Genomic DNA, 27,134 nt, shown 5'->3' with positions numbered 1-27,134 from the left:
ACCTGTTTTGCTTTAATAATTATTTCTTGTGGGTATTTAAGCCCAGGGCTCTGTTTAGTCCTTGCCAGATCATGCCAGTATTTTCCCTGACCGATTCAGCATTGTTAGTTTTTGAGACTGTTACGATATCTCCGTGTTCTGACTTCTGCCTGTTTTTTGACCTGCCCTCTGGAAATTGCCTTGGATACCTTTGCCCTCACTGCCTGTGACGCCTGAATCTTGCCTGTCCCTGTTTTTGACTTTGCCTGCCATTCTTGTACCTTTTTGGCTGTTCATTAAACTTTTTGGGTTGTGAACTGTAGCCTGCAAGTGGGTCCTTTCCTACACTCCCTAACATAGCAGGTTAACCATTTACTGTAGGTTTGCTAACGTTACATTACACAAATGGTTGATGATAACAATGGGCATTGGCCTACTTTGCAGCTAGTTTAAATGTCTGCTTAATCAGCTATAAACCTTACTGATATTATTGTCCAAAGCAATGCAACGTTAGCTAACTCTGCTTTTCGAGAAGCTTGATACTATGTTGTTAGTCAGTCGATTGGTCAAGTTGGAGATAACGTACACCTGATTTCAAAATGTAACTCAATATTTTTCGATCCACGGAAAACATTTATCAGGGTTGGATTTGGGTTTACAGAAATGAAATAAATCTTACATCCCCTCTCAACTTCGCCAGGTAAGGTGTGTCACTATTGTATGTGCCCCAGGCACAATGTTTGATCATAAATGTAGCCTAAATAAAAGTTATTTGATCAAAACAAGTGCCTCAGACGAATATTTGCTTTAGGTTTGTCAAATTTTAGGACCTCAGGTGTTGCAGAAAGTAACATTGCCATGTGTAAGTCTGAAGGGGGCGGGGCTTATGTGAAAGATGAATTTTATAATGTTGAATCCAGTCCTACTCATGTTTCAGGTGGTGGTCCCATAGCTGTGTACTGTGTTGTGCCAACTCAACCAGACCAAGAGATTAATTCAGAGATGTGACAATCAGTCCAGCTGAAGAAAGGCTTTCGGCCTGTGAGGCCTAACACCCCTTTTCAAAGCCTGAATTCAAGTGACCACATGTTCTCAGACAAAGGATCGCAAAAGCTTATGACTCCGGCCACTGGCCCCCCTCTGAGAACTCTGGTCACTGACCAGATCCAACAACCTGTCAAATGCTATTGGCTGAGAGCCTGTATCATCCCACAGGAAGTGACATCATCGGCCTCCAGATACAAAACTTCAGCGCGAAGAAGACTCTCTCTAGGAGACTCTCTCTCTCTCTGTGATTTTCGCCTCTTGGTGATCTTCTTCTCTCGGTGGTTGTCTTCCCTTGGGTGGTTCGCAAGTCTTCAAGAAGATCCCACCGGTTCTCCACCTCGGACCTCGAGTACAGTGTAGCGACGACAGAGTCTCCAGAAGGACAACTCTCTCCCTCCTGTTCACTCGTCCAGAGAAGCCACCGTCGAGCCACGCAACCCGCGTGAACTGGTACCAGGTGAGAGAAAGCCCATCCCAGCTTCTTCATCCTTCCCACCAGTAACTCCAGCAGACCCTGCAGGCTGCCCCGCTGCCGCTCTGCTGCCTTCCGAGTCGAGCCGAACCGCGCTCCGGAACACGGAAACTGGATCCCTTACCGCTCCACCGGGTCAAGTAAGGATTCCCTTTACTAGGCATTTTCTGGGCAGAGAAATAGCTTAGTGTGTTGTATAATGTCTATGAATGCTCTGTTTATGTGACGAAGTCCTGTAATTAGCAGAAATTACATAGCATTATATATTATTTATTGATGTTAGTTATTAATAACCGTGACCTCTCAAGAAGTTGTTACCGGTTACTAATACTGCACAAGTGTGGTAACACACACATTTTTGGGTTCATCTTTGTTCTTTCCTTCCTTCCTTTCTCTCTCTCCTTCCCTCTCGCTAAGCGCTCTGCTTAGTGATTAACACTCCATAAGTTCTACCTCCACGGTGCTAACTAGCGGCTAGCTAGCCTCAGGTAACTAGCCTAGTTTTTAGCCCTGCTGCGAGGCTAACTGGTTGCTAGGCAACCATACTCCCCCCTCCCCTGCTTCACTCACTTACACACACACACACACACACACACACACACACACACACACACACACACACACACACACACATATTATCACTTGTGTCTTTCGTTAGATAACAGTTGTACCAACGTGTTGCTGATTGATTGATACACTGTGTTAATAAATATATTTTTATTACATGAGAGAAGTAGTAGTGTCTTTGTGTACGAACTTGTGGTCACGTGTCTAAGCAATAGCCAGTGCTCGGATCTCATCCTTCAACATCAGAGCTGTCCCTAGGTAGTTAATGTTACAGAATATTGACTGTTTAGTAGATAAACTCTGTTCAAGACTGATAACTGTTACAAGTTTGGTCGTATTATAGTTTCCCTGAACTCATCAGGGTGGTGCCCCGTATAATTAATATGTAATATTAATTAGTAATTTATTTATTAATCGATAATTATATTCATAATTATCAATTATCATTATTTTTGACCAATTCGCTCTTCAGCGCACAACAACTGTATTTCTTTATCATCTCCAAAGAATTACCTGTTTACTGCACACACAATTCCTTTGAAATATTTTGGAGGATATAATTTTCCTAAATCGGGAAAGTCATGTTCTTTTTTTATAGCTCATTTATTTGGGTATAGATGAATTTTCTGACTACCAAGTGGTATATTTTTCAACATTAACAAGCTGTCTCTACCATCCAGCATATCCACAAGATGAACTTTTTCTCTGCATAGTAGACCCATATGCATCATATGTTCATCCTCATTCAACCCCATTTCAACTGTTCCCTTAGTAAAGGAATGCAAAGATTTCACTGGTTTTCTCAGCCTTTCTGACAGGCAGACTTGACTGAAGTTTTTTTTTTGGTGCTCAGCATGTTGTTTAGAGGCCCACCAGCACACAATTCAGTTTACATTAATCAAACTGTGATACAAGCAATGGCATCATATCTCTGGGAGGGACTTATGATGGTTTCAACTTGGGATGAGCAAATACACCATTATCCATATCTTTACAACCACCAAAATTATCTGAATCCATATCTATACTCAGAGGGCTGTGGGCTTTATCTGAAAATTACATATTCATTTGGCCAGGTGCGCTTCAGTGGATATTACCCTCCTTTTCTTCAGCTTATGTGGATTCTATCTTGGGGTTTGTGCTGCAGAAGAGGCAAGATGTTTGAGTGCAGACTTCATCTCAGTTTTTGGCAACCCTGTCATCACTGTATGGGAGCTTACTTAGAGGGGTTATTGGGAGTAAGCACACACATCCTATGTATCATTTTAAAAAGGTTTTACCTTGGGATGTGCTACCTGAAGCAGCTCACAAGAGTAATGGGCCACATGCTGATGGAGGCAACTTTTGGAAGATTGGGAATTTCTCTTTTTTACCTGATACAGATATTATTATACACTGTATATTTTTATTTGCATTGTAAAGGGATTAAAGTACTTTTAATTTCCTAATGTGTTATCCAGTGTACCTTTTAATGTGAATATGTTTAGTGTGAAACTATATACCTGAATCCTATTCATATCAGACAAACAGCCCAGTATCTCAGGCCTTGACACCTGAGCAGAGAATGGGAAAGAGTTTGTGTGTGAGCTGCACAGAGGTAAGATAAGGGTAACTTGGTAGTTGTGGTGGCAAGATTTTGAGGCAAGGATAAGGGGAAAGGCAGAGGAAACAATGGCCAGCTTATTCCTGGGAGGGTTCATGTGTCCCATGTGACTAAATAGATATTTATTAATGACATATACACTGAAGGTGGCATGGTGGTGTAGTGGTTACCACTGTTGCCTCACAGCAAGAAAGTTCTGGGTTTAAGCCCAGGCTTGGGCATGGGATCTTTAGTGTGGGGTTTGCATGTTCTCCCTGTCCCTTTGTGGGCTCCCACTCAAACTTTTAATCATATCCTTGATTTGGTACTTACTTATGGAATAGAAGGTAACTGCATCACAGTTCTTCTTAATTACATTTGAATTCACTTTAACAAATTATATCCTACCCAGGGAAAAAAATCCCACTTCAGTAGATGTTTATCCGACACTTCTTTTTCTAGATTTAAGGAGCTTATTCCAGCAGAGCTTGCTGCCACATCTTGTAATAATATAATGGGCAATTATGCTGATTTCAACCCCACGCAGGTAGACTATCTTGTGGATAGCACTGCAGCAGCACTCCTTGGGACACTTGATGCCATACCTCCCCTGAAACGGAAGGTTATCAACCAGAAAAGAATAGCTCCATGGTACAGCTCAAACCTGTGTGCTTTGAAACACAAGACCAGACAGCTGGAAAGGCCAGCCAGCATGAGGAAGACCGTCAAGCCTGGAAGGATGGTTTATTAATATATAAAAAAGAACTCTGTAATGCTAGATGCACTTACTACTCATCCTTAATAGAAAAGTATAAGAACAACCCCAGGTTCCTCTTCAACACTGTGGCCAGGCTAACCAAGAACCATAGTGCTGTTGAGCCATGCATCCCTCCAACTCTCAGCTGTAATGACTTTTGAAACTTCTTTAAAGAAAGATTGTGAATATTAGAACAAAGATTGCCAGTAATGGAGGACAGATTACAGTCCCCACAGAAGCATCTCCCAGACTTGGTGCATACTTGGACAGCTTCTCCCCCATCGACCTGTCAGACTTAACTTCTGCACTTACTTCCTCCAAGTCAGCCACTTGTCTGCTGGATCCTGTCCCAACAAGACTACTTAAGGATGCCTTCCCCTTAGTCAACATTTCTATATTGAACCAAATCTATTTTTCCCTAGGCAAGGCAAGGCAAGGCAATTTTATTTGTATAGCCCGTTTTCACAAACAGTTTGTCTCAAAGGGCTTCACATGGCATCATAACAACATCCTCTGCCCTTAGACCCTCACATCGACTGAGGAAAAACTCCATAGAAAACCCTTTTAACAGGGAAAAATCTGAGAAACCTCAGGGTGAGCAACAGAGGAGGGATCCCTCACCCAGGACGGACAGACGTGCAGTAGATGTTGTTACAGACAAGAAAACAGTTTACAATACAAAATGTGGGAAACACGGAAATGTTAATAACAGCTGAAGAAGGAAGCTTCTGGTAGGGGAGGCAGGGAGAGCAAGCCAGCTTGATGGGGGACTGGATGGCAGACTTGTTCATGGAAGGGGAGCGCAGGCCGGTGTAACAGTAGGGAATAAGGGGGGGGGGGGCGATGCAGGCGGCGGTTGGGGCTCCGGTGGATCTGTGGAAACACAGAGAGACTGCGAGACACCAAGGCCAAACTACAAAGTGCAACAAGTAAAATGTGCAGGGAGGAGAGGAGGAGAGAGGGGGAGAGGAGAGGAGAGGAGGGAAGGGCTCAATGTAACCTGATGTGTCCCCCAGCAGTCTAAGCCTATAGCAGCATAGCTATCAATGGTTCAGAGCTACCTGAACCAGTCCTAACTGAAGGCTCTGTCATAGAGGAAGGTCTTAAGCCTGGACTTAAACGTAGTTAAAGTGTCTGCCTCTCTGACCCATGGAGAGAGCTGGTTCCACAGTAAAGGAGCCCGGTAACTAAAAGCTCTACCTCCCAGTCTGTTTGTATTGATACTGGGAGTCACTAAAAGACCTGCATTCTGGGAGCGGAGTGCTCTGGTCGGACAGTAGGGACTAATGAGCTCTTTCAAATAGGATGGAGCTTTATCATTGAGAGCCTTATAAGTTAGCAGAAGGACTTTGAAGTCGATTCTAGATCCTACAGGAAGCCAGTGGAGAGAAGCTAAAGTGGGAGTGATGTGTTCTCTCTTCTTAACTCCCGTCAAAACCCTCGCTGCAGCGTTCTGGACCAGCTGGAGACTCTTTAGAGAGTATTTAGGACATCCTGACAAGAGAGAGTTGCAGTAGTCCAGCCGAGAAGTGATAAATGCATGCACCAGTTTTTCAGCATCACTCTGGGAAAGGATATTCCTAATCTTAGCGATACTTCGAAGATGGAAGAAGGCGGTCCTAGTCACATGCTTTATGTGGGAGCTGAAGGAAAGGTCCTGGTCAAAAATGACCCCAAGGTTCCTTGCAGTTGTACTCGAAGTTAGGGTGATGCCATCTAGAGTAGAGATCCGATTCAAGAGTGTGTCCCTGTGGTGTTTAGGTCCAAAAATGATTACCTCAGTTTTATCTGAATTGAGCATTAAGAAGTTAGAAGACATCCAGGATTTAATGTCTTTCAGGCAGTCTTGCAGATGAGTAAACTGGCTTGTGTCGTCTGGCTCCATCGACAAGTAAAGTTGTGTGTCATCTGCATAACAGTGGAAGTTGATCGAGTGCTTCCGGATTATGTCACCTAATGGGAGCATGTAAAGAGTGAAGAGAATCGGTCCTAAAACTGAACCCTGTGGTACACCATATGTAACTCTGCTATACTCCGAATGGTCATTATTAACATTAACAAACTGAAACCTGTCAGATAAGTAGGACTTAAACCATTTTAGGGCAGTTCCTTTAATCCCAATGTCATGGTCTAGTCTCTGTAGCAGGATGCTGTGGTCGATGGTGTCAAATGCAGCACTGAGGTCCAAAAGGACAAGCACAGAGACAAGACCTCTGTCTGAAGCTATAAGAAGATCATTCGAGACTCTGACCAGTGCTGTTTCAGTGCTATGGTGTTCCCTGAATCCAGACTGGAAGGCTTCAAAGAGCTCGTTGCTGTGCAGATGTTCATGTAACTGCTCCAGGACAACCTTCTCAAGGATCTTGGAGATGTAGGGGAGGTTGGATATAGGCCTATAGTTGGCTAACACATCTGGGTCAAGAGAAGGTTTTTTAAGTAAAGGGTTGATGACAGCCACCTTAAAGGCCTGTGGCACATAACCTGTGACTAAGGAAAGATTAATTTGATTTAATATAGAAGTGTTGACTAGAGGGAAGGCATCCTTAAGGAGGCTTGTCGGGATGGGATCCAGCAGACAAGTGGCTGACTTGGAGGAACCGACTGCAGAAGTTAATTCTGACAGGTCAATGGGGGCGAAGCTGTCCAAGTATGCACCAAGTCTGGGAGGTGCTTCTATGGGGACTGTAGTCTGTCCTCCATTACTGGCAATCTTCGTTCTCATATTCACAATCTTTTCAGTAAAGAAAGAAAGGAAGTCGTTACTGCTGAGAGTTGGGGGGATGCATGGCTCAACAGCACTATGGTTCTTGGTGAGCCTGCCCACGGTGCTGAAGAGGAACCTGGGGTTGTTCTTATTCTTTTCTATCAGGGACGAGTAGTAAGCGCTTCTGGCATTACGGAGTTCTTTTTTATATATTAATAAACTCTCCTTCCAGGCTTGGTGGACTTCCTCGTGCTGGCTGGAATGTGTCTTCCTTTCCAGTTGTCTGGTCTTCTGTTTTAAGGCACGCAGCTCTGGGCTGTACCAGGGAACTATTCTTTTCTGGTTGATAACCTTCTTCTTCAGGGGAGCTACGGCATCAAGTGTCCCAAGGAGTGCTGCTGCAGTGCTGTCCACAAGATAGTCTACCTGCCAGGGGGTGAAATCAGCATAACTGCCCAATATATTATTACAAGATGTGGCAGCAAGCTCTGCTGGAATAAGCTCCTTAAATCTAGAAACAGCAGTGTCAGATAGACATCTACTGAAGCGGGACTTTTTCCCAGGTAGAATATAATTTGTTAAAGTAAATTCAAATGTAATTAAGGAGTGATCAGACAAGACGGGGTTCTGAGGAAGAACTGTGATTCGGTCAGCTTCTATTCCATAAGTGAGTACTAAATCAAGGATGTGATTAAAAGTGTGAGTGGGTTTGTTTACCCTCTGACAGAAGCCAACAGAATCAAGAAGCGACTTAAACGCAGTGGCCAGAGAATCATCATTGACGTCCACATGGATGTTAAAGTCACCCACTATAATGACTTTGTCTGAGTTCAATGCCAAGTTAGACAGAAAGTCAGGGAATTCTTCTAAGAACTCAGAATAAGGTGCAGGAGGACGGTACACCACAGCAAGTAAGAGTGGTTTCTCTGCTTTCCAGTCTGGGTGGGAAAAGCTGACAATAAGGCTCTCAAATGAGTTAAATGAACTGTTAGGTCGAGAGTTAAGCACCAAATTTGACTGATAGATTGCAGCTACTCCTCCTCCTCTGCCAGTGGTGCGAGGTACATGGTAGTTAATGTAACCAGGAGGGGAAGATTCATTTAAACTAACATACTCATCTTGCTGCACCCAGGTTTCAGTGAGTGCTAATACACCAATCTGATAATTAGTAATTAAATCGTTCACTAGGAGAGACTTGGATGCAAGAGATCGAATATTAAGCAAACCACATTTAATAGTTTTACTGGGTTGGTTTGCTGGAGCAGTGGTTTTAATTTTAACTAAGTTGCTATAAGTTACTCCTCCAGATTTGGGTGCAGGCTTATAAAGCCTCGGGGCAGACACAGTTTCTATAGGCTGGGTGGGTGACAACACGAAGGAACCAGCAGAGGGGCGTGTTAAACTGCAGCTCTGCCTGCTGGTCTGAACTCTGGTTGCTTGTCAGGGGTCACAGGTTACGTGCCACAGACCTTTAAGGTGGCTGTCATTAACCCTTGACTTAAAAATCCTTCTCTTGACCCAGATGTATTAGCCAACTATAGGCCTCAAGAAGGTTGTCCTGGAGCAGCCCCATGAACATCTGCACAGCAACAAGTTCTCTGAAGCTTTCCAATCTGGATTCAGAGAACACCATAGCACTGAAACAGCACTGGTAAAAGTCTGTAATGATCTTCTTATAGCTTCAGACAGAGGTCTGGTCTCTGTCCTTGTACTTTAGGACCTCAGTGCTGCATGCAGACCACGAAATTGGGATTAAAGGATCTGTCCTAAAATGGTTTAAGTCATACTTATCTTACAGGTTTCAATTTGTTAATGTTAATAATGACAAGAGTATTGCAGAGTTACATATGGTGTACCACAGGGTTCAGTTTTAGGACCAATTCTTTACATGCTCCCATTAGGTGACATAATCTGGAAGCACTCAATCAATTTTCACTGTTATGCAGATAATAAGCAACTCTACCTGTCGATGGTGCCAGATGGCAGAAGCCGGCTCACCAATCTTCAAGACTGCTGGAAAAACATTAAATCTTGGATGTCCTCTAACTTCTTGCTACTGAATTCAGATAAAACTGAAATGTTTGGACCTAAACACCATAAGGATGACCAAAAAAACTCTCTAAAGAGTCTCCAGCTAGTCCACAACGCTGAAGCAAGGGTTTTGACAGGAGTTAGGAAGAGAGAACACATCTCTCCTACTTTAGCTTCTCTCCACTGGCTTCCTTTTGGATTCAGAATAGACTCCAAAATCCTTCTGCTGACTTATAAGGCTCTGAATGAGCTCCATCCTATCTGAAATAACTCATTATTCCTTACTGTCCCACCAGAGCACTCCGCTCCCAGAATGCAGGTCTTTTAGTGATTCCCAGTATCTCTAAAAACAGTCTGGGAGGTACAGCCTTCAGTTACCGGGCTCCATTACTGTGGAACCAGCTCTCTCCATGGGTCAGAGAGGCAGACACTCTAACTATATTTAAGTCGAGGCTTTAGACCGTCCTCTATAACAGAGCTTTTAGTTAGGGCTGGTTCAGGTAGCTCTGAACCATTTTATAGCTATGCTGCTATAGGCTTAGATTGCTGGGGGACATCTGGTTACATGGAGCCCTCTCCTCTCCTCTCTTCTCCTCTAATCTCCTCTCCTCTCTGCACATTCTGAACTGTCACTAATATTATCTGTTGCACTTTGTAGTTTGGCCTTGGTGTCTTGCACTCTCTCTGTGTTTCCACAGATCCACCAGAGCGCCATCTCTCTGCACCAACTGCCGCCTGCATTGCCCCCCTACCCCCCTTTTTTCCCTGCTGTTACACCAGCCTGCGCTCCCCTCCCATGAACCAGTCTGCAATCCAGTCCTCCCATTAAACTGGCCTGCTCTCCCTGCCTCCCTTGCCTACTAGAAGCTTCCTTCTTCAGCTGTTATTCACATTTCTATGTTTCTCACATTCTGCATTGTAAACTGTTTTCTTGTCTGTAACAACATCTACTGCACGTCTGTCCGTCCTGGGTGAGGGATCCCTCCTCTGTTGCTCACCCTGAGGTTTCTCTGATTTTTCAATGGAATTTTTCCTCAGTTGATGTGAGGGTCTAAAGGCAGAGAATGTTGTTATGATGCCATGTAAAGCCCTTTGAGACAAACTGTGTAAAAAAAATGGGCTGTAAAAATAAAATTGCGAGGGGACTAGGCTAGATACTCTAAATTGACTGTAGGCGTGGCTGTGAGTGTGAATGGTTGTCTGTCTATATATTTGCCTTGAGATGGTCTGGCAACATATCCAGGGTGTACCCCACCTGGGATAGGCTCCAGTCCCCCCGCCACCCTTAAAAGGATAAGCAGTAGAAAATTAATGGATGGATGGATGGATGCATTGAACTTCCATTGAAGTGTTTTAATACTGGTATTGAGAGCCTGCCAAAAAACAGTAGATGTGACTGGGGGAGCCATTAAAATGTTATCAGGTTTCAATGGGGAAAGATAAGACATCCAGGGGATGCAGACTCAGCTGTCCACATTCGACTCCAGTCCATGCTATGAAACCTTCAAAGACTTTTGGCGTTTTAAAGCTAATTATGAAAAAATGTCCGGACTCTCATTCTTGCTTCTCACATCCAACAAATAACAACCTAGGACAGTAGTTCCCATGTCCAGATAAGTTCTAGTTCAATAAACAATGTGTAGCAAGCACTTCAGCATCTGCCACTTTTCCATTTTAGCAACTCAATAGTTTCCAAAAAAAGTTGTCGAACATGTGGCTCATATTTCTTGAAGAGAAAACATTTTCTGGCCTAAAAAAGTGGCATTAATCTAAAATTCCCTCTGAATAATATTTAACATGGGCAACATGTAACTAGAGAACAAGGCAGGGATTGACGTTAATGACAACAACAGGCAAACAACTCTAATACAAGGCTTTTCCATGATGCAGTTCAAACAGTTGAAGAGTACAAATGTTTGCATTCTTCACATTTCAATTCTTTCACACTATGGCAACTTCACCAGATTGATGCAGCCACTCCACACAGATTTTTAATCAGATTCACAGTCAATTTCAAGATATATTTGAGAATAGCAGCAAATATATGATGTGTTTTGTTATTTTATTTGAAATTATGTACAGTATAACTTATTAAGATGGTGCAGTAGTTTAAATTTTATAAAGTACACTAAATTGATTGTGTCTACATCCTGAGGCATGAGTTACTCATTCCTGTATAACCCAATTCCAGCTAATAGCTTTTAGAGGAAGCCTATAGTAATGCCAAAACTGACCTGTGTGTCACAGGCAAGCCAATACCTCTCCTCATTGTCTGGGGGGAACTTCTGTGCACAGGCATGTCTATGAATAATACCAGAACACAGCTTGTAAAATAAATGAGACACTGGAATCACAGTCTGTAAATGTGGACAAGAAGACAAGAGTATCATTTACTGACTGTCCAGCAGAGTAGGGGCAGCAGGTGTCATGTATGGGGCCAAGGCAGGGACAAGGCCAGGGGTCCTGGTAGACAGCAATGGAGAGTGCAAGGTCAAATCTTCAGGACTATTCCCATATCCATTGATCTGAATGGGAGCCAAAACTTTGTTCCTCTTACAGGCCCTGCAAAGACAAGAAACATAACACCTAAGCGCCCAAGAAACCAAGTCCACATTGCTCTGAAAAAGATGTATGCAGGCATACATGCATTTGCAATTACTCAAGATGTTAACTATTGTCTTTTACATACTTTTGTGTATATAAACAGTAGTATCAGTCATTTTGCTTATCGTGCATCAGGCAACAAATAAATTCCTGAGAGCCTGCTTCCCAGCTGGATGTGTGTTACCATAATCCATGCTAAGTTTACACAAACATCTAGAGCTGTCAGTAGCATCTTTGTACCCATTTGCTCTTGTACCTGTTCTCAGAAAATTCATAACATTTCTGTGTCTACCTTTCACATTCATACCCTTCATGACTTCTGGAATATTGTACATTATCTTCAAACATTTTCCAACTGAAATACATGGGGAGTTCCCTACATTTTCACATTTCTTCTAACTCTTTCAGGTCATTCATAATTTCACAAAGAAACTATTTTTAAAACGTATTGACATTTTTATATCAAGTCACCTTCTTCATGTCATCCATATTTGGAAAATCAAAGTTAAAACCTTCATAGTGATTGCAACTCCATTTTTTTTTAACAGTACAGGATTAGTGATGTTACAGCTAGAGCTGGGGAGACATTGAATGTTCCTGTATAGAATAATTTTCCTCAGAGGCCTAAATTTCACATAAGTAAATCTTAAGAGTAACAAAGACAGAGCAACAACCATAGCTTGATGGCCAGTTACAGTGTTAGCTAATCACAATGCATTTGTCATGCTGTTGGTGTTGAAGATACTCTTTATTAAATAATCAGAGTAGAACATAGGCTTTTCATAAAAAGCAATTTTTATATTACAAAGTAAATACGGGAGTAACTGATAAACTGATAAATGTGGTTATAGTACATTAGTGTGTCATAGCTATTCCAATGAGCCAGCGAGCGGAATACCAAGTGTAGGTACCATATGACTGCTTAAATAGTTCTTAGTAATTCAGTTCATTTCATTATCGTGTATATTTTGGATTCGATAAGTTTAATAATTTAACTGCATTTAAAAATGTTAATGGAAGTTCATCCATCCATGCATTTTCTTCCACTTATTCCTGTAAAGGGTCATGGGGGGGGGGGGAGCCTATTTTTGGATGGCGGGAGGAAGCCAGAGTACTGGGAGGGAACCCACGCAGGCATGGGGACAACATGCAAACTCCACACAGAAAGATCCCGTACCCGAGCCAGGACTCGAACCCGGAACCTGCTTGCTGTGAGGCAACAGTGCTAACCACTGCACCACCATGTTGCACCTTAATGGTGATTTTTGTATGAAATTAATATTTGCACACAAACATTGAAATTTATTTTTTTTTAAGGTTATTACTATTTTTCGGTGAGGCAGATAAATAAAAGTGCCTGTATCTTTAGAAGGTCACTGTTCAAGGCACGGGGGAGCGAGGCTGAGTGGAAGACAGGGAAGAGAGGAGCGTACGGATTTTTTGACCGTGTTGGGACAGTGTTTTTGATTGTGCGTGGACATGGTTGATAAAGTTTAAAGTGCCTGTGGAAAATTTAACCCCTGGGGCACACCGGAGGTAGAAGTAGCAAGTTTGCTTTTGGCGCCCATATTCACAGATGTACCTGTCCACATCGCAGCCATCTTGCGCTCTGCAGCGATAGTTTCGGCATCTAGACTATTTCAGAGTCTGTCAAGTGACGCAGGAAGTTGGACACAGGAATGGCATCCATCACCCATCAAAATAAAGCACATTTCAAACTATAACAGCTCTTTATCTGATAATAAAGCGGTAGAGGAGCAGAATCGCTCGTTGACTGGCGCAGAGAAATGCGCTTCTGATATGAACAGCCTGGCGCCTGCTCACAAGGGCAAAGATGCTTCGCGGTGCTTCCACTCACGATATGTTCCAGGGGTAAGCCTTTTCTTTTTATAAATTCTGGCAAATAAACCTGTAAAACCAACCATTGAGAAGGACATATTTTTTTGTTTTTGTTTTGGACAACATACATCAGCCATAAGCTCAGGTGTAAACTGAGTTTGTTGGATAACCTACATTTATAGTCAGAATAACCCCATATTCTCTGCCTGGAAAGGACAAGGCTTGTATAAACTGTTGACTGTGAGGATTGGTGCAAGACAAATGACATTTAACACAATTGCTGTGTGAAGAAGAATTAGAAAAGAATCTGAGTTCATGGTTTGAGCTAAAGTTATGGACAGCCAAAGGAGCTGATAAAGGGTTGCCTTCACAGAAGTGGGCTACCAAAGAGCCAAACAGCTGCTGAAAGAGCATTTTGGAAACAATTATAAAATCGCCGTAGCCTACATGAGCAAAGTGTTGGACTGGACACCTATCCTGCCAGAGGATGCAGAGGAAATGAATGCCTTTTCACTCTTCCTGAACGCATGCTGCAACACCATGACAGAAGTGAGTTACATGAAGAATTGGACAATGTTGCAAACTTGAAGGCTATTGTTGCAAAGCTTCCACTCAAGCTGCCTGAAAAGTAGAGAAGAGTTGTGTGTCACATACAAGAGGAATGTGAACGAAGACTCAAGTTTCAGGATTTAGCAGACTTCATTCACAAACAGGCCAAAGTCGCTCTTCACCCAGTCTTCAGTGACATAAAGGATAACATGGCAGATAAAACATCATCAGCAAAACAAAGCTATCACAAAAAGCAGAAAAAGGACATAGTCATGAAGACTTTTACTACAACTGTTGTAAAGCTGGAACAGAGGAACACTCAGCTCCGGCTTCACCAACAACACTAGTGTGTCTCTTCTGTAAAGATTGCAAGTCATAGAGACTTGTAACAAATTTAAAGGCAAGCCACATGAAGAGAAATTGGATTTCTTGAGAAGCAAGGGTCTTTCGTTTTAGCTGTTTCAAGCAGGGTCAAATGAGTAAACTATACAAAGCCAAAGTGAGCTGTGAGGTGTGATTTTAACCACACTTCTGCAAATCAAGAAAAAGGATGTAGTCGCTGCTGTCACAATCCCTGTCTCGTGTTTCCTTTTTTGTTGTGAAGTCAGTGTCCTGTCTTCCTGGGCTCCTCCCTGTGATTGCCTCATGTGGGTGGTCCAATCAACTGGGTGATTGGACCACCTGTGCCTCGTTTTCCCTCATGTATTTAACCTCCATGTTTCCCGTTGTCTGTGTCAGGTCATTGATGTCAAAATTTGCTGAAAGTGTCAGTGATGTTGTCATTGTCATTGTCGTCATCAGTTTCACGTTTGAAGTCATTGTCACTAATCCCAAGCCTCCAGTCTCCAGTCACGAGCCTCCAGTCTCAAGTCTCCTGTCATGGGCCTCCAGTCTCAAGTCCCCCATCTCAAGCCTCAAGCCCCCCGTCTCAAGCCTCAAGTCCCCCGTCTCAAGCCTCCAGCCTCTGGTTTCCCCGTCAAGTCAGTACAAGTCTTGTGGACACTTATTTTGTGAACCCTCCTTGTTCCCCGTCTGCAATTGGGTCTACTTTCCCCCAGCTCACCGTGACAGAATGGCCTGACCACCAAAAGGACGGACCCAGCGGATGAGTTCCTCCCCACGCATGATGACCCTCTTCCAGTATTTTGCCTAAATGGCAAGGACAACGGCGGAGGAGGGGTCACCGGATGTAGAGAATTTCACGGCACCCAGCTGGCCCGGGGGGGTCCTCGCTCAGTGCAGCAAGTCCTCAGTGCAGCTCGGGGGTCATCCAGGAGGGGAAGGAGCTCAAGGCCTGCCGGCAAAAGGCAGGTGAGCCACCCTCTTGATCAACCGTGGTCAGATCCAGCCCTCACTACAGCTAAGCAGCTGCTACCCGTGGATGCCATCCCTGTCTCGGCATTGGGGGTCCCGGCGGGTGCCATTCCTGTCCCAGTGTCAAAGGGTGCAGCACCTAGCTCTGCATCAGAGATGCTGAGGATCCTGGCAGGCGCCAGTCCTGTTCTGGTGCCAAGGGTCCTTGCAGGCATCCCTCCTGTGTCGGCAGACACCGCTACTGCTTTGCCACCAAGGGTCCTGACTGGTGCCACTCCTGTCCCAGCACCAAGGATCCTGGTGGGCTGGTCTGGCGACACCGTTCCTGCTCTTGCTCCTCCGGTCTCTGGCGACGCCACTCCTGCTCCTGTACCTGTGGTCTCTGGTAACCCCACTCCTGCTCCTTCTCCTGTGGTCTCTGGTGACGCCTCTCCTGCTCCTGCTCCGAGGGTCCGGGGGGACGCCTGTCCTGCTCCTACGGCTCTTACAGGCACCTTGGGCCGCCCCCGCACCCTCTGTGCCTCGTTGCTCGGCCCCCGGCCACCCACCTGGCTTCCTGTGGTCTATGCAGCCCCCGGGCCATGCCCCAGACTCTCTGTGCCTCATTGCGCTGCCCCTGGGCTGTCCCCCAGACTTCCCATGGTCTACGCAGCCCCTGGGCCGCCCCCCAGACTCTGTGTCTCGTTGCTCTGCCCCTGGGCATGAAAGGTAATTTTTTGATTGGTCCCTTGTGTCGTCTTACCCTTTCCCACCTCCTGGCCTCCCCCCACCCACCCTGGTGTTTATTTTGTGATTTTGTGATATCACAGGTGTTATTTTGATTCTGATTCTGATTCTGATTCTGCTCTGATTCAGGCTGCTCAGATGGGGGGACACTCATGTCAGGAGGCCCTGGGACACCTGCAACAGCCATGCAGACTTGGTGCCTCCCTGATGGTTGATATGGTTGACGGCCGAGGTGTTGTCTGACCATTCAATTACGTGCTTCCCTCTCAGGTGCGGCAGGAAGTCCCTGAGGGCTAAATGCTCACAGCTCCAGCACGTTGATGTGTTCTGAGTGGTCTCGCACAGACCACCTTCCCTGCACTGTCCTGCTCTGCCACACTGCACCCAAACCCATGGAGCAGCCATCTGTGGTGACAACCTCTCTCTGGGATGGGCATCCCATAGGGCAGATAGGCTCTGTCCCACCACTGAGCCTGGGAGAGAAGACAGTGCCGTGACACCCTGAGCTTCAGGTGTCTGTGCCGCCTGGCATCGAGGTGGAAGCTGTTCAGCCACCTCTGTAAAGGGCACAGCGACAGCAAGCCCAAGGGAACAACAGCAGAGGCCGAGGTTTCCCATGAGATGTAGAGAGGTGACGTAGGGCAGTAACCTGCCCCTGCAGAAGAGGGTGAGAAGCTGTAGGATATCATCATGAGGGGAGGGGCAGGCCCTCATAGCTCCTGTGTCCAGTGTCACACTGAAGAAGGTTATGGTCTTAGAGGGCTCCAGGCAGCTTTTCTCCATGTTGACCTTGAGGCCTAACTGGGCCACATGAGAGAGCAGGTGGGCTGTGTCCTGGGCCACCTGAGCACAAAATGGCGCACAGATCAGCCAGTCATCCAGGTACGGCAATATTTTCATGGCCTGAGCCTACAGGGACAGCCCGAATGGAAGCACTCTGAACTGTCAGTGGCGACCTCAGTCGGCAAAGCGCAGAAACCGCCTGTGGTGATGTGCAATGGAGACATGGAAGTAGGCGTCCTTCAGGTCTGTGGTTGTGTTACGTCTGGTCTAGGAGACACATAGAAACATGAATGCTCCCCTCATTTCCCACTCCCAAGAACAGCCAGAGTCACGGCAATGCAGTCCAAACAAAGTGTATTTTTTCTTCAATAAGAGGGTAACATGTAGCTTCAGGGTGAGATCAAAACAACAAACAAAACCATCTACACCAGTAGGGTCTGACTTGCCTAAAAAAAGGAATAACATGAACAAAAAGACAAGTATCTTACCTAACTCCCTAAACATAAACAAGAGAAAACAAAGTACAAACAAAAGAGCCTCTCACCCCTACGAACAAACTGAACTGCGAACTGAAGTTCTCAGTAACAAAAAAAGAACCACTAAACAAGCAATGTCATCTAATAAGGCCTGGTGCTGTTGGGAGCAGGGCTGAAGAGGAGAGGGAGACCGCCAGGCTGGCAGCCATTTTATAGTGCCCTTCTTCTGGACAGGACACAGGACCAGGGCGGTAGCACCACAGGCGAGGAGGACCAGCAGCACAGAAAAAGCACCTGGAATGACACCTAGTGGTGGTAGCACCACCTATATGTGAGGGGAGACAACAATAAAATACACACCACCACACACACATGACCACAAGGTCATAACAGTTGTTAGCCATTCCACATGGGCAAGACCATCTGTTGTGCTTACCATGTGAAATGGTAAGACCTTCATATATATGTTGAGTCCCCGCAGGTCTAGAATTGGGCGAAATCCACCAGTTCTCTTCATGACAAGGAAGTACCTTGAATAAAAACCCCTGGAGTGCAACAGAGGGTCCACAGGCTCGATTGCGCCCCTGGCCAGGAGAGTGGCTAACTCCTGGTCCAGTGCTGAGGCTTTTGCTGGGTCCCTGATGATGGTCATTTTGACCCGGCTGGAGACGGGGAGCCAGTGTCGGAACTGAAGCCTGTACCCCTGGGACAAGATGGAAAGCACCCAAGGGTCAGAAGTGTGAGTAGCCCAGTGATCGCGCTGTTGGTGGCAAAAGTATACGATGGCCGGCCCCGGAGCCTCAGTCCTTAGCCCCCTGACCCTGAGGGGCCCTGGAGGCACGGTGGGCGGGGTTCAGGATTCAGCGATGGGTAGGGTCTGGGGCTCAAGGGTCCGTTTCCCGAGATTTCCTGGGAGGCATATGAGCAGCACCCTGAAAATCCCTCATCTGCCTCTGCATGGAAAACTGAGGACCATAATCGCCAGTAGGACGAGACTGCACTGATGGATGGGCTCGCATGGCAGCCAAGGTGGCCCCAGACATGCTGGGGGGAGGCATGCTCCTACTGAGACCTTAAAGCTGCTGACTGGTCTCCTGAGCTCGCACAGCTTGCTCCAGCGCTTCAGATGCGGCAGAGCCGAATATCTCCCCTGGCTCTTCAGGAACGCTGTTGAGGGTCCTCCTACCCGCCTTCATCAGGGGGGACTGTGTGAGCCATACTTGTTAGCAAGTCTGGACCAGAAAAGACATCATCTGCCCAAGTTCCCTCGATATGAGGGCGAAAGCTGCAGAGACGCATCACTGAAGCCTCTGATGGAGGCCTCAGCCCCCCCTCCCTGCAGGGAAGTGGAGAGCGCAAACATAAGGTGGGCCAAGGAGTTGCCAATGCGGCCAGCACGTGTTCAAGCGTTGTAAGCCCTTGTGAGAAGGTCGTCTGTGATTCTAAATTGGGGTCGAGGGCACCTGACAGCCACCTGCAGCGCCTTGTCGGGAGACACAATGAGGGATGTGATGGCTGGCTCAACAGCAGGCATGCAGTCCAGGCCAGCTCCTGCAGCAGCATGTGCGGCCGCCAGGAATTGACTGTCAGCTGAGAGATGTGAAAGAGCCCCAGTATCCCTCCAAGAAGCGTGTAACTCCCTCAAATATTCCTGTGTGGGGGGTACAGCAAAAGTGGTGGGGGCCCGCCTGCGCCCGAAGAAGGTGCTCTCAGATACTGCTTCAGCCTGCTGTGGTATGTCCAGTTGTAGGCGCTCCAAGGTCCTACACAGAATGGCCTGCATGGAGCTATCACCCGCCTCACTCAGAGAGCTCTGAGCCGAAGATAGTGAGCCAGGGTCTGAAACTTGAGAGGCCCTGTCCCCATCTTGTTGACTTGAGGGCCCACCTACAACCTGGGCCAATCTAGCAGCGCTCAGCACATGTGGCATGCAGCTGCAATTTATACACTGACTGTCAGACATCGCCTCAATCAGATGATCATGACTGAGACACATCGGGCAGAGGTCATGGCCATCACTGGCCTGCAGAGGAGCCCTACAGCCTACACAGCAATGGCTACCATCCATAGTGGCAAATGATATTCAGCAATAAAACACTTCAACTGAGGGAAGGGGGCACAACACCGCCTACTCAGGAGAGATCGGAGTGCTTAGCGGAAGGTTAGTGACAACAGCACTCAGGTCAGCCCATGACGGAAGGTATTTGGCATACATGGGGGCGAATAAGACTCCTGTCAGCCAAGTGTGAGCACAAACATGGCAGCAAGAGGGCACCATCGGCTGGGAGAGGGGGCGTGAACACTGCCTTCACCAGCAGAGGTTCCGAACAAACCAGAGAACTTAAAGAACAGCCCGTGGCGCAAACACTCCAGCAGGAATTGCTCTCCTCTTTTCTTAATGAGAAATCAAGCAACATTAACACAAAACTAGCAACCACAATATCGCGAGTGGGGAGCGCAATGCTACCTTCACTGCAAGTGACTGCAACTTATACAGCCGAAAGTAAAGATGCTTATCAAACAACGCTGCTAACTCAAGCAAGCTAATCAGAGCTAAACAAAATTAACAGTTGTCAGGGGGAGGGAGCGTGGATGCTGCCTACACAGACAACTACTGACACAAAGTAAGCAGGGCACGAGTTACCATTAGATGCTGGCAAACAAACCAAAAACAGACAGCCGTCGCAGCCCTTGGAGGACGAACTTCACTGCTCCAACCAACACAGTCACAGGGCACCCAGCGACGGTGCCCAGGAGAGATGTAGACCGATGAAATCTGGGTCTTATGTGTTTAGAAGAGCGGTCAGCCGATGCTACCTGATGCAAACAGACTGTGTGCGAGAAGAAAAAAGGGACAGAACCCCTGATGACAACGGAAGATATTGCCTCTCCCGGGTCATCCAGGGGTCACAGGTGACGTTGTTGGTATTTATATTTGGTTTGCGCATGCGCAAAGGGAATATTCAGTGCTTTAAGCACTGCCCTGTGGTGGTCAGCAGGGATGAAATCGAACTTCCTATGGAGAGAGTCTTGTGTCTCAATTGGTGCATGGAGTCAAAAACATTTCTGTTTAAAATCATCATTTGAGACCACCCACTCAAGAGAAGTGGACTTCTCTCAGTTGTTGGATCAGTATACAATTGCCTGGGTATGTTAGCACCTGTGGTTTTGCAAGCAAAGACTATTCACCAAGATTTGTGCAAGTGGAAGATCAGATAGAATGACAATTTTCCCAAGCACATCAAGAAGAGTTGGTGCCACTGGTTGGCCATTCTTCCTGCTTTAGGGAATTTCAGTTTTGCCAGATGTCTGAAGCCTGAAGGATTTGCAAATTGTGGGTGTGCACCATTGCATCACTTCGCTGATGCAAGCGAGAATGCACATGGATCAGTCAGTTACCTTCTCATGCAGAGCACAAATAACAAACTGCATTTTGCGTTCTTTATGGGCAAGTCCAGAGAAGAACCTCTCAGATCACTGACCATTCCACAGATGGAGCTGACCACCGCTACAGTAGCAATGAAAATGAATGGTTCGGAGAGGAGAATTGCAATTTGGCGTTGTGCAATCAATATTTTGACCAATAGTACAGTAGTACTAAGTATCTGCAAAATTAGACAAAATGTCACAGAACATTTTTTACATAGTGTCAACCATTTTTAAAGGCTCTGATGTGGAACATTGAATGTCACGATTCCTGTCTCGTGCTTCCTGTTTTATTTTGTAGTCATGTCCTGTCTTCCTGTCCTCCCTCCTGTGATCACCTCATGTGTCTCACCTGGGTGATTGCACCACCTGTGTCTTGTTTCCCCTCTTGTATTTATCCCCTGTGTTTTCTCATGTTTGTCCTGGTTCCATTAAGTTTTGTGACGTGTGTTTAGGTTATCATGTGTTGCGTGTCTTTGTTCGAGATAGCACTAATCTATTTCGTGAGTGTGAAGTCACCAGTCTCCAGTCACGTCGTTTGTCTCCAGTCACGTCGTCAGTCGTCAGTCACAAGTCAAGCCGTCGGTCTCCCGTCACAAGTCAAGCCGCCAGTCTCCCGTCACAAGTCAAGCCGTCAGTCTCCCGTCACAAGTCAAGCCGTCAGTCTCCCGTCACAAGTCAAGCCGCCAGTCTCCCATCACAAGTCAAGCCGCCAGGCCTCCCCGTCACAAGTCAAGTCTCCCCGTCACAAGTCAAGTCTCCCCGTCTCCAATAAAACCTTTTGTGCACCACCCTAATTGTCTGCGCCTTGGGTCTACTTTTCTCCCCCCTCCTACACGTAACATTGAAGACATATTGGCACTAACAAGAATCCAGCTGACAGCACCTCAAGACGGCAAAAAATGTGTGACTTCATGAAGAACATGAGTTTGGCGTTAGACAAAGACTCCATTGAGCAATGTTGAATTGCTTTGGATGATCCTGAGATCAACCATTAATTCCATAGGTGTGGAAAAAAGTGTAACTCCATTTAAGAAACTGATGTTTCCTGGGTTGGAGCTTGGCGATAGTGGTCGCACCCTCCCCTCTCCTCCTCCTCCTTTCTCTTTTCTGTCTTGTCTCTATCTCTGTCTCAACTTCTATCTCAACTCGGCTGTGAACTCTCCACTTCAGTCTGCTTTTGAATGACCATGGAATTGACCAGCTGGGGCCTCATGTATCGATACTTGTGTGGATCTCATACTAAAAAACTGCGGTCGCAAGAATAGCAAGTTGCGTACACAAAAAAATCCAGATGTATCAATATGTGTGAGCACCGAATCCACACGTTTCCTTGATACATCCCATGAGTGCAGTCAATTGCTCCAATTACATTATACAATCCAGCTATTGCTGCGAATTGCGCTTTAATATTGGCCCGTTCAACTGCACTGTAAGGGAATTTAATGTACCTGCAGGAGAGGCAGATGATCAGGTCCACCACCAAGGGCATGGCCCGGCTGAGGGTCGACTGGCTCACCCCGGAACTGTCCGCCATCTCTCGCTGGAAGGAGCCAGTGGCCAAGAAGCCCAGTGTCGGCACAGGCACTGCTTGGCCCCTTGCGGTTCTGCGCTGGAGCGCCGGTCGCAGCTCCTCACAAATTTGCAGGAGGATGGCCCGCGATAGCCGGAACCAGCTCATCAGCCACTCATCTGATTTGTGCAGCAGATCCTCCCGCTCCCTGAAATGTCGGTCCGGTCTTATTGCACCGTTTGCCACGTCCTCCAACAGCACAAGTGCTGCCATTGTTGAAAGTTGCAAATTCAGCACAATCATGAAGGCTCTTTTATTGCCGCTTAAGTAATGCCAACAGGTGTTTGAATTTGTGTTGATGGCTTTTTTGTGCCTGATGTATGTGCGGTTGTCAAACAATGTCAGTTACAAAACACCACCACAGGGTGTCGCCAACAGACCAAAGTGCAGCTAATGCAAGATTCTGGTTTCCGCCAACTTCTACGGCACCTCTGGAGTTGGCGTGAAACAGCACAAAAATCAACGAACTTTTCGCATTAATACATCTGAACGTGAGCGCCGATCCTGGCATACACAAGTTGTTCTTGCGTAAACTGCATTGATTCATGAGGCCCCTGGTCTCTCAACATGATTGACACCATAATTTCGACAAGAAAATCATGACCGGGGGAGCCTGCCTGCCTGGCGGAACCCATCCCGGGGTCTATGTCTTCGATTCCTGGGGAAGCTCGCGTGTCGCATGCTTGATGCCACTCTCCGCTGAGGATATCGAGGACCTCTACTTGTTTTATTCATCATCGATGCTAGACTCGCTCTAGTGGAAAACCTCGACAAAGAGTTCCAGGCTTTCCGTGAGTCCCTGGAATTCAGCCAGCAACAGGAGACTTCACTGGCCACTGAAAATCAAGCCCTTAAAACCTCCATTAAATCTCTCACCGAGGGGGTGACGAAGATCACAGTGAAAGAGGCTATCCTTGACATCAAAGCTCAAAGCATGCAGGACAACCTGGTATTTTCCGGCATACCTGAGAAGACGAAGGAAGACCCCAAGATGTCCATCAAAGACTTCCTCCACAAACAGCTGAAACTTCCAATGGAGACCATAAAGAACATCACCTTCCACCAGGTGCATCACCTTGGAGGGAAGAGACCGGACAACTGGCGCCCCAGACCCATCGTTGTGAAGTTTGAACACTTCAAGCAGAAGGAGCTGGTGAAGAGCCAGCATGAACGATCAATTCCCTAAGGAGATGCTGGAGCGTCTGAAATGCCTGTTCCCTGTCAGGAAAAAGTTAATCGACAGAGGATCTCACACTGTCATAGTGGACAAACTACATGTCAACGGCCAGCTGTTCTTTTATCCGGAGATCACCCTGGCATTATTAAAGCGGGTCTCCTCTCTCCACCCGAGATTCACTGGATTCATCGGATTCACGAGTATGGTATTAGTATGGTTAAGGTAACGTATGAAGGTAACACCAATTTCTCTCAGTTATTGTTTTTTGTGTTAATCATGTTAAAATATACAAACGCACATCGCACGCAGTAGGCTACAACATACTTATCTCGCTCACAAATGTGTATTTATGTCACCCCGTTGTTTTTCCTGTTGTTGTTTTGTGTTACACTTTATTCATAAATGTGATGTTTATATGGCTCGCAGCGCGGTTATATAATTTTCAGTTACATTTGCCACACACATGCACTCTCTTCCTCTCTGGCACCACCACACACGCGTGCGCGCGCGCACGCACACAAACACACGCTCACAGGTACACCTTCTCTTACTTACTCACCTTATTACAACTTACACTCAGTAGATTAGTTTAGATACAAACAAACTACAGTTTGTCACTTGGAATGTACACGGAATTGGCTCACGTGAAAAACGGCTAAAAATTTTAACACACCTACACAATTTACAAACAGAGATTGTCCTATTACAGGAAACCCATCTACCTAAAGTAGGAAATCATGTATTAAGCTCACAGTTCCCGCACACATACATAGCTAGTTATATCAAACAAAGAGGAGTAGCCATTCTAATTCACAAAAATGTTAGGTTCACTTGTAAGAACACCATTGTAGACCCGGAAGGTAGGTTTATAATAGTCATCATATCTACACACAACACAGGGGTATGTATTGCCAGTATATATGGTCCAAACGTTGATGACCCCTCCTTCTTCCACAGCTTCTTCACAGCACTTTCAGCCCACTCAGACACAGCACTTATAGTAGAAGGGGACTCCATCCCATCCATCCATTGTATCCATCTCTTATTCCTGTTAAGGGTCACGGGAGGGCTGGAGCCTATCCCAGGGGCTACGGGGGAGAGGCAGGGTACAACCTGGACAGGTCGCCAGTCCATTGCAGGGCCAACATATAGAGACAGACAAATATTCACACTCAAATTCATACCTACAGTCAATTTTGAGTATCCAATTAGCCTAGTTCCCAATTGCATGTCTTTGGATGGTGGGAAGAAGCCAGTGTACCCAGAGGGAACCCACGCAGGCAGGGAGAACATGCAAACTCCACAAAGAAAGATCCCGTGCCTGAGCCAGTACCTTCTTGCTGTGAGGCGATACTGCTAGCCACTGCACCACCATGCCGCCTCTAATTAGATAGGGTGTTTATAAAGTGTTTAGGGCCCAGCACAATAACGTCAGTTTTGTCAGAGTTTAATCAAAGGAAATCATGAGTCATCCATGTTTTTACTTCTTTTAGACAGGCCTCCAGTTTACTCAGCTGATTTGTTTCATGTGGATGCATTGATAAGTACAGGTGCATAGTTTCTGCATAATAGTGAAACTGAATCTTCTGTTTCCTTATAATGTGACCTAGAAGACAGCATGGTGGTGCAGTGGTTAGCACTGTTACCTCACAGCAAGCAGGTTCTGCGTTCGAGTCCCGGCTCGGGCACGGGATCTTTCTGTGTGGAGTTTGCATGTTCTCCCTGTGCCTGCGTTGGTTCTCTCCTGGTACTCTGGCTTCCTCCCACAGTCCAAAGACATGCAAATCTTCTCGGGTTGGGACTCGGCGAGAGCAGTCGCACTCCTCTTCTTTCTTCCTCCTCCTCTTCTTTTCTGTATGACTGTCCCATGCTTTGTCTCAACTTCTATCCAACGCAGCTGGGAACTCTCCACCTAAAACTTATCATGGAATTCATCAGCTGGTCTCTCAACGCTATTGACACCATATTTTCGACAAGGAAATCAGGATCGGAGGAGCCTGCCTGCCCTCTCAGAACCCACCATGCAGGCTACGTCTTCAATTCCTGGGGGAGATGGCATGTCGCATGCTTGACGCCACTCTCCGTGGAGGACATCAAGGACCTCTTCTTATTTGGATTCATGGTTGTGGGGCTTCTCCTCCTCGGACTTGGAGGTGCCCTCACATACCGCAAAATTGGCAAGACGACGGCTGCCACCAGATCTGGATCGCCACAACTGACTGTCATTTACAACGCAATTAACGAGGTTGGCAGAGCGGTGCAACAACAGTCTCATGAACTGAAACGCAACATAGAAACCATCTCGGATCAGTTGGCCGCTGTGCGTAGAGAGGGATGTTGAAGACCAGAAAATATAATTTTACATTTTGGATTGGACTGAAAGAGAAGACAGATTGGAATGTGTGCTCCTCTAACTTAACCCAAACACAGCAACCTTATCGGCTACTGAAGGTCATCTTCCCCATTGTTTATCCTCCAGGAGAACTCCATCTGCCTTGGTGATGCAAATGTCACGTACTATCCTCCCCTCCCCCGTGTGTTCCCAACCCCCGCCATTGCCCTCGCCACCTCCTTTGGGGTGGCAGCGCCGACCTGGCTGCAGCCTGAGAGCGATGCCTCGCTCTCACTTGCCTCCATTGGCACAAAGGACTGTTCAAGTTTAGCGTACATACACAACAAATGCATATGTGCTGTTGTTAATTCTGAAGTGTACCATTATTACGATCAATCTGTAATAATTGTGACTGGTTGTGATAGCTGTTTCAGGCATTGAGTGTGTAATGGAATTTCGCCCTGGGTTCTATCCCTTGGTGACAATAAATCACACCTTGACTCTTGACTTGACTTGACTTGAATTGGGGACTAGGCTAATTGGATACTCTAAATTGACCAAAGGTATGACTGTGAGTGTAAGTGGTTGTCTGTCTATATGTGTTGGCCCTGTGATGGACTGGCGACCTGTCCAGGGTGTACCCCGCCTCTCGCCCGAAAGCCACTGGGATAGGCTCCAGCCCCTTAACAGGATAAGCGGAAGAAAATGGATGGATGGATCTATGGATGGTGACCTAGAGGACACAGGTATAGGGTGAAGAGGACTGGTCCAAGCACAGACCCTTGTGGAACACCATAACTGATTACAGTGGTTTCAGAGGGTTATCATTAGTGAGTACAAATTGAGACTCTCCTCTACGAACTCTAGTTAATATGACCTAAACATATTTAGTCCAGTTCCTTTCATGCCAATGACATGTTCCAGTCTCCATAGAAGGATATGGTGATCAATGGTATCAAAAGCTGCACTAAGATCTAATAAGACCAGCACAGAGACCAGTCCCTCATATGATGCCAGTAGGAGGTCATTGGTAACTTTGACCTGTGCTGTTTCTTTGCTATGATGAGCACTGAAACCTGACCAGAAATCCTCTTATAAGCTGTTGCTGTGGAGAAAGTCACAGAGTTGTTTAGCAACTGCTTTCTCCAGAATTTTGGAGAGAAAAGGAAGATTTGATGTATGTCACTAGTTGGCCA

General features: G+C 46.2%; 1 protein-coding gene across 6 annotated transcripts in view; it reads right to left on the bottom strand.

The window, feature by feature from the left end:
- LOC147254489 (kinase suppressor of Ras 1-like) overlaps positions 1 to 27,134 on the bottom strand; it is a 116,582-nt gene that overhangs the window by 78,877 nt on the left and 10,571 nt on the right. For 3 of the 6 annotated variants that reach the window (XM_086216136.1, XM_086216138.1, XM_086216135.1), the window contains 2 exons: positions 11,538 to 11,701; positions 11,374 to 11,440 (listed from right to left, as the gene is read on the bottom strand). In XM_086216136.1, coding sequence (XP_086072262.1) covers positions 11,374 to 11,440; positions 11,538 to 11,701 — 231 coding nt within the window. Of the gene's footprint in view, positions 1 to 11,373; positions 11,441 to 11,533; positions 11,702 to 23,394; positions 25,258 to 27,134 lie in introns of those variants that run through there. The other 3 variants (XM_086216137.1, XM_086216140.1, XM_086216139.1) reach the window with 3 other exon arrangements.

This window comes from Aulostomus chinensis, chromosome 10 (assembly GCF_037954235.1).
Source record: "Aulostomus chinensis isolate RoL2024-O1b breed Wild chromosome 10, RoL_Achi_v1.0, whole genome shotgun sequence".
NCBI classification, from domain to species: domain Eukaryota; kingdom Metazoa; phylum Chordata; class Actinopteri; order Syngnathiformes; family Aulostomidae; genus Aulostomus; species Aulostomus chinensis.
Note: the sequence above shows the minus strand (reverse complement) of the source record. Positions and strands in the feature narration are given on the sequence as shown.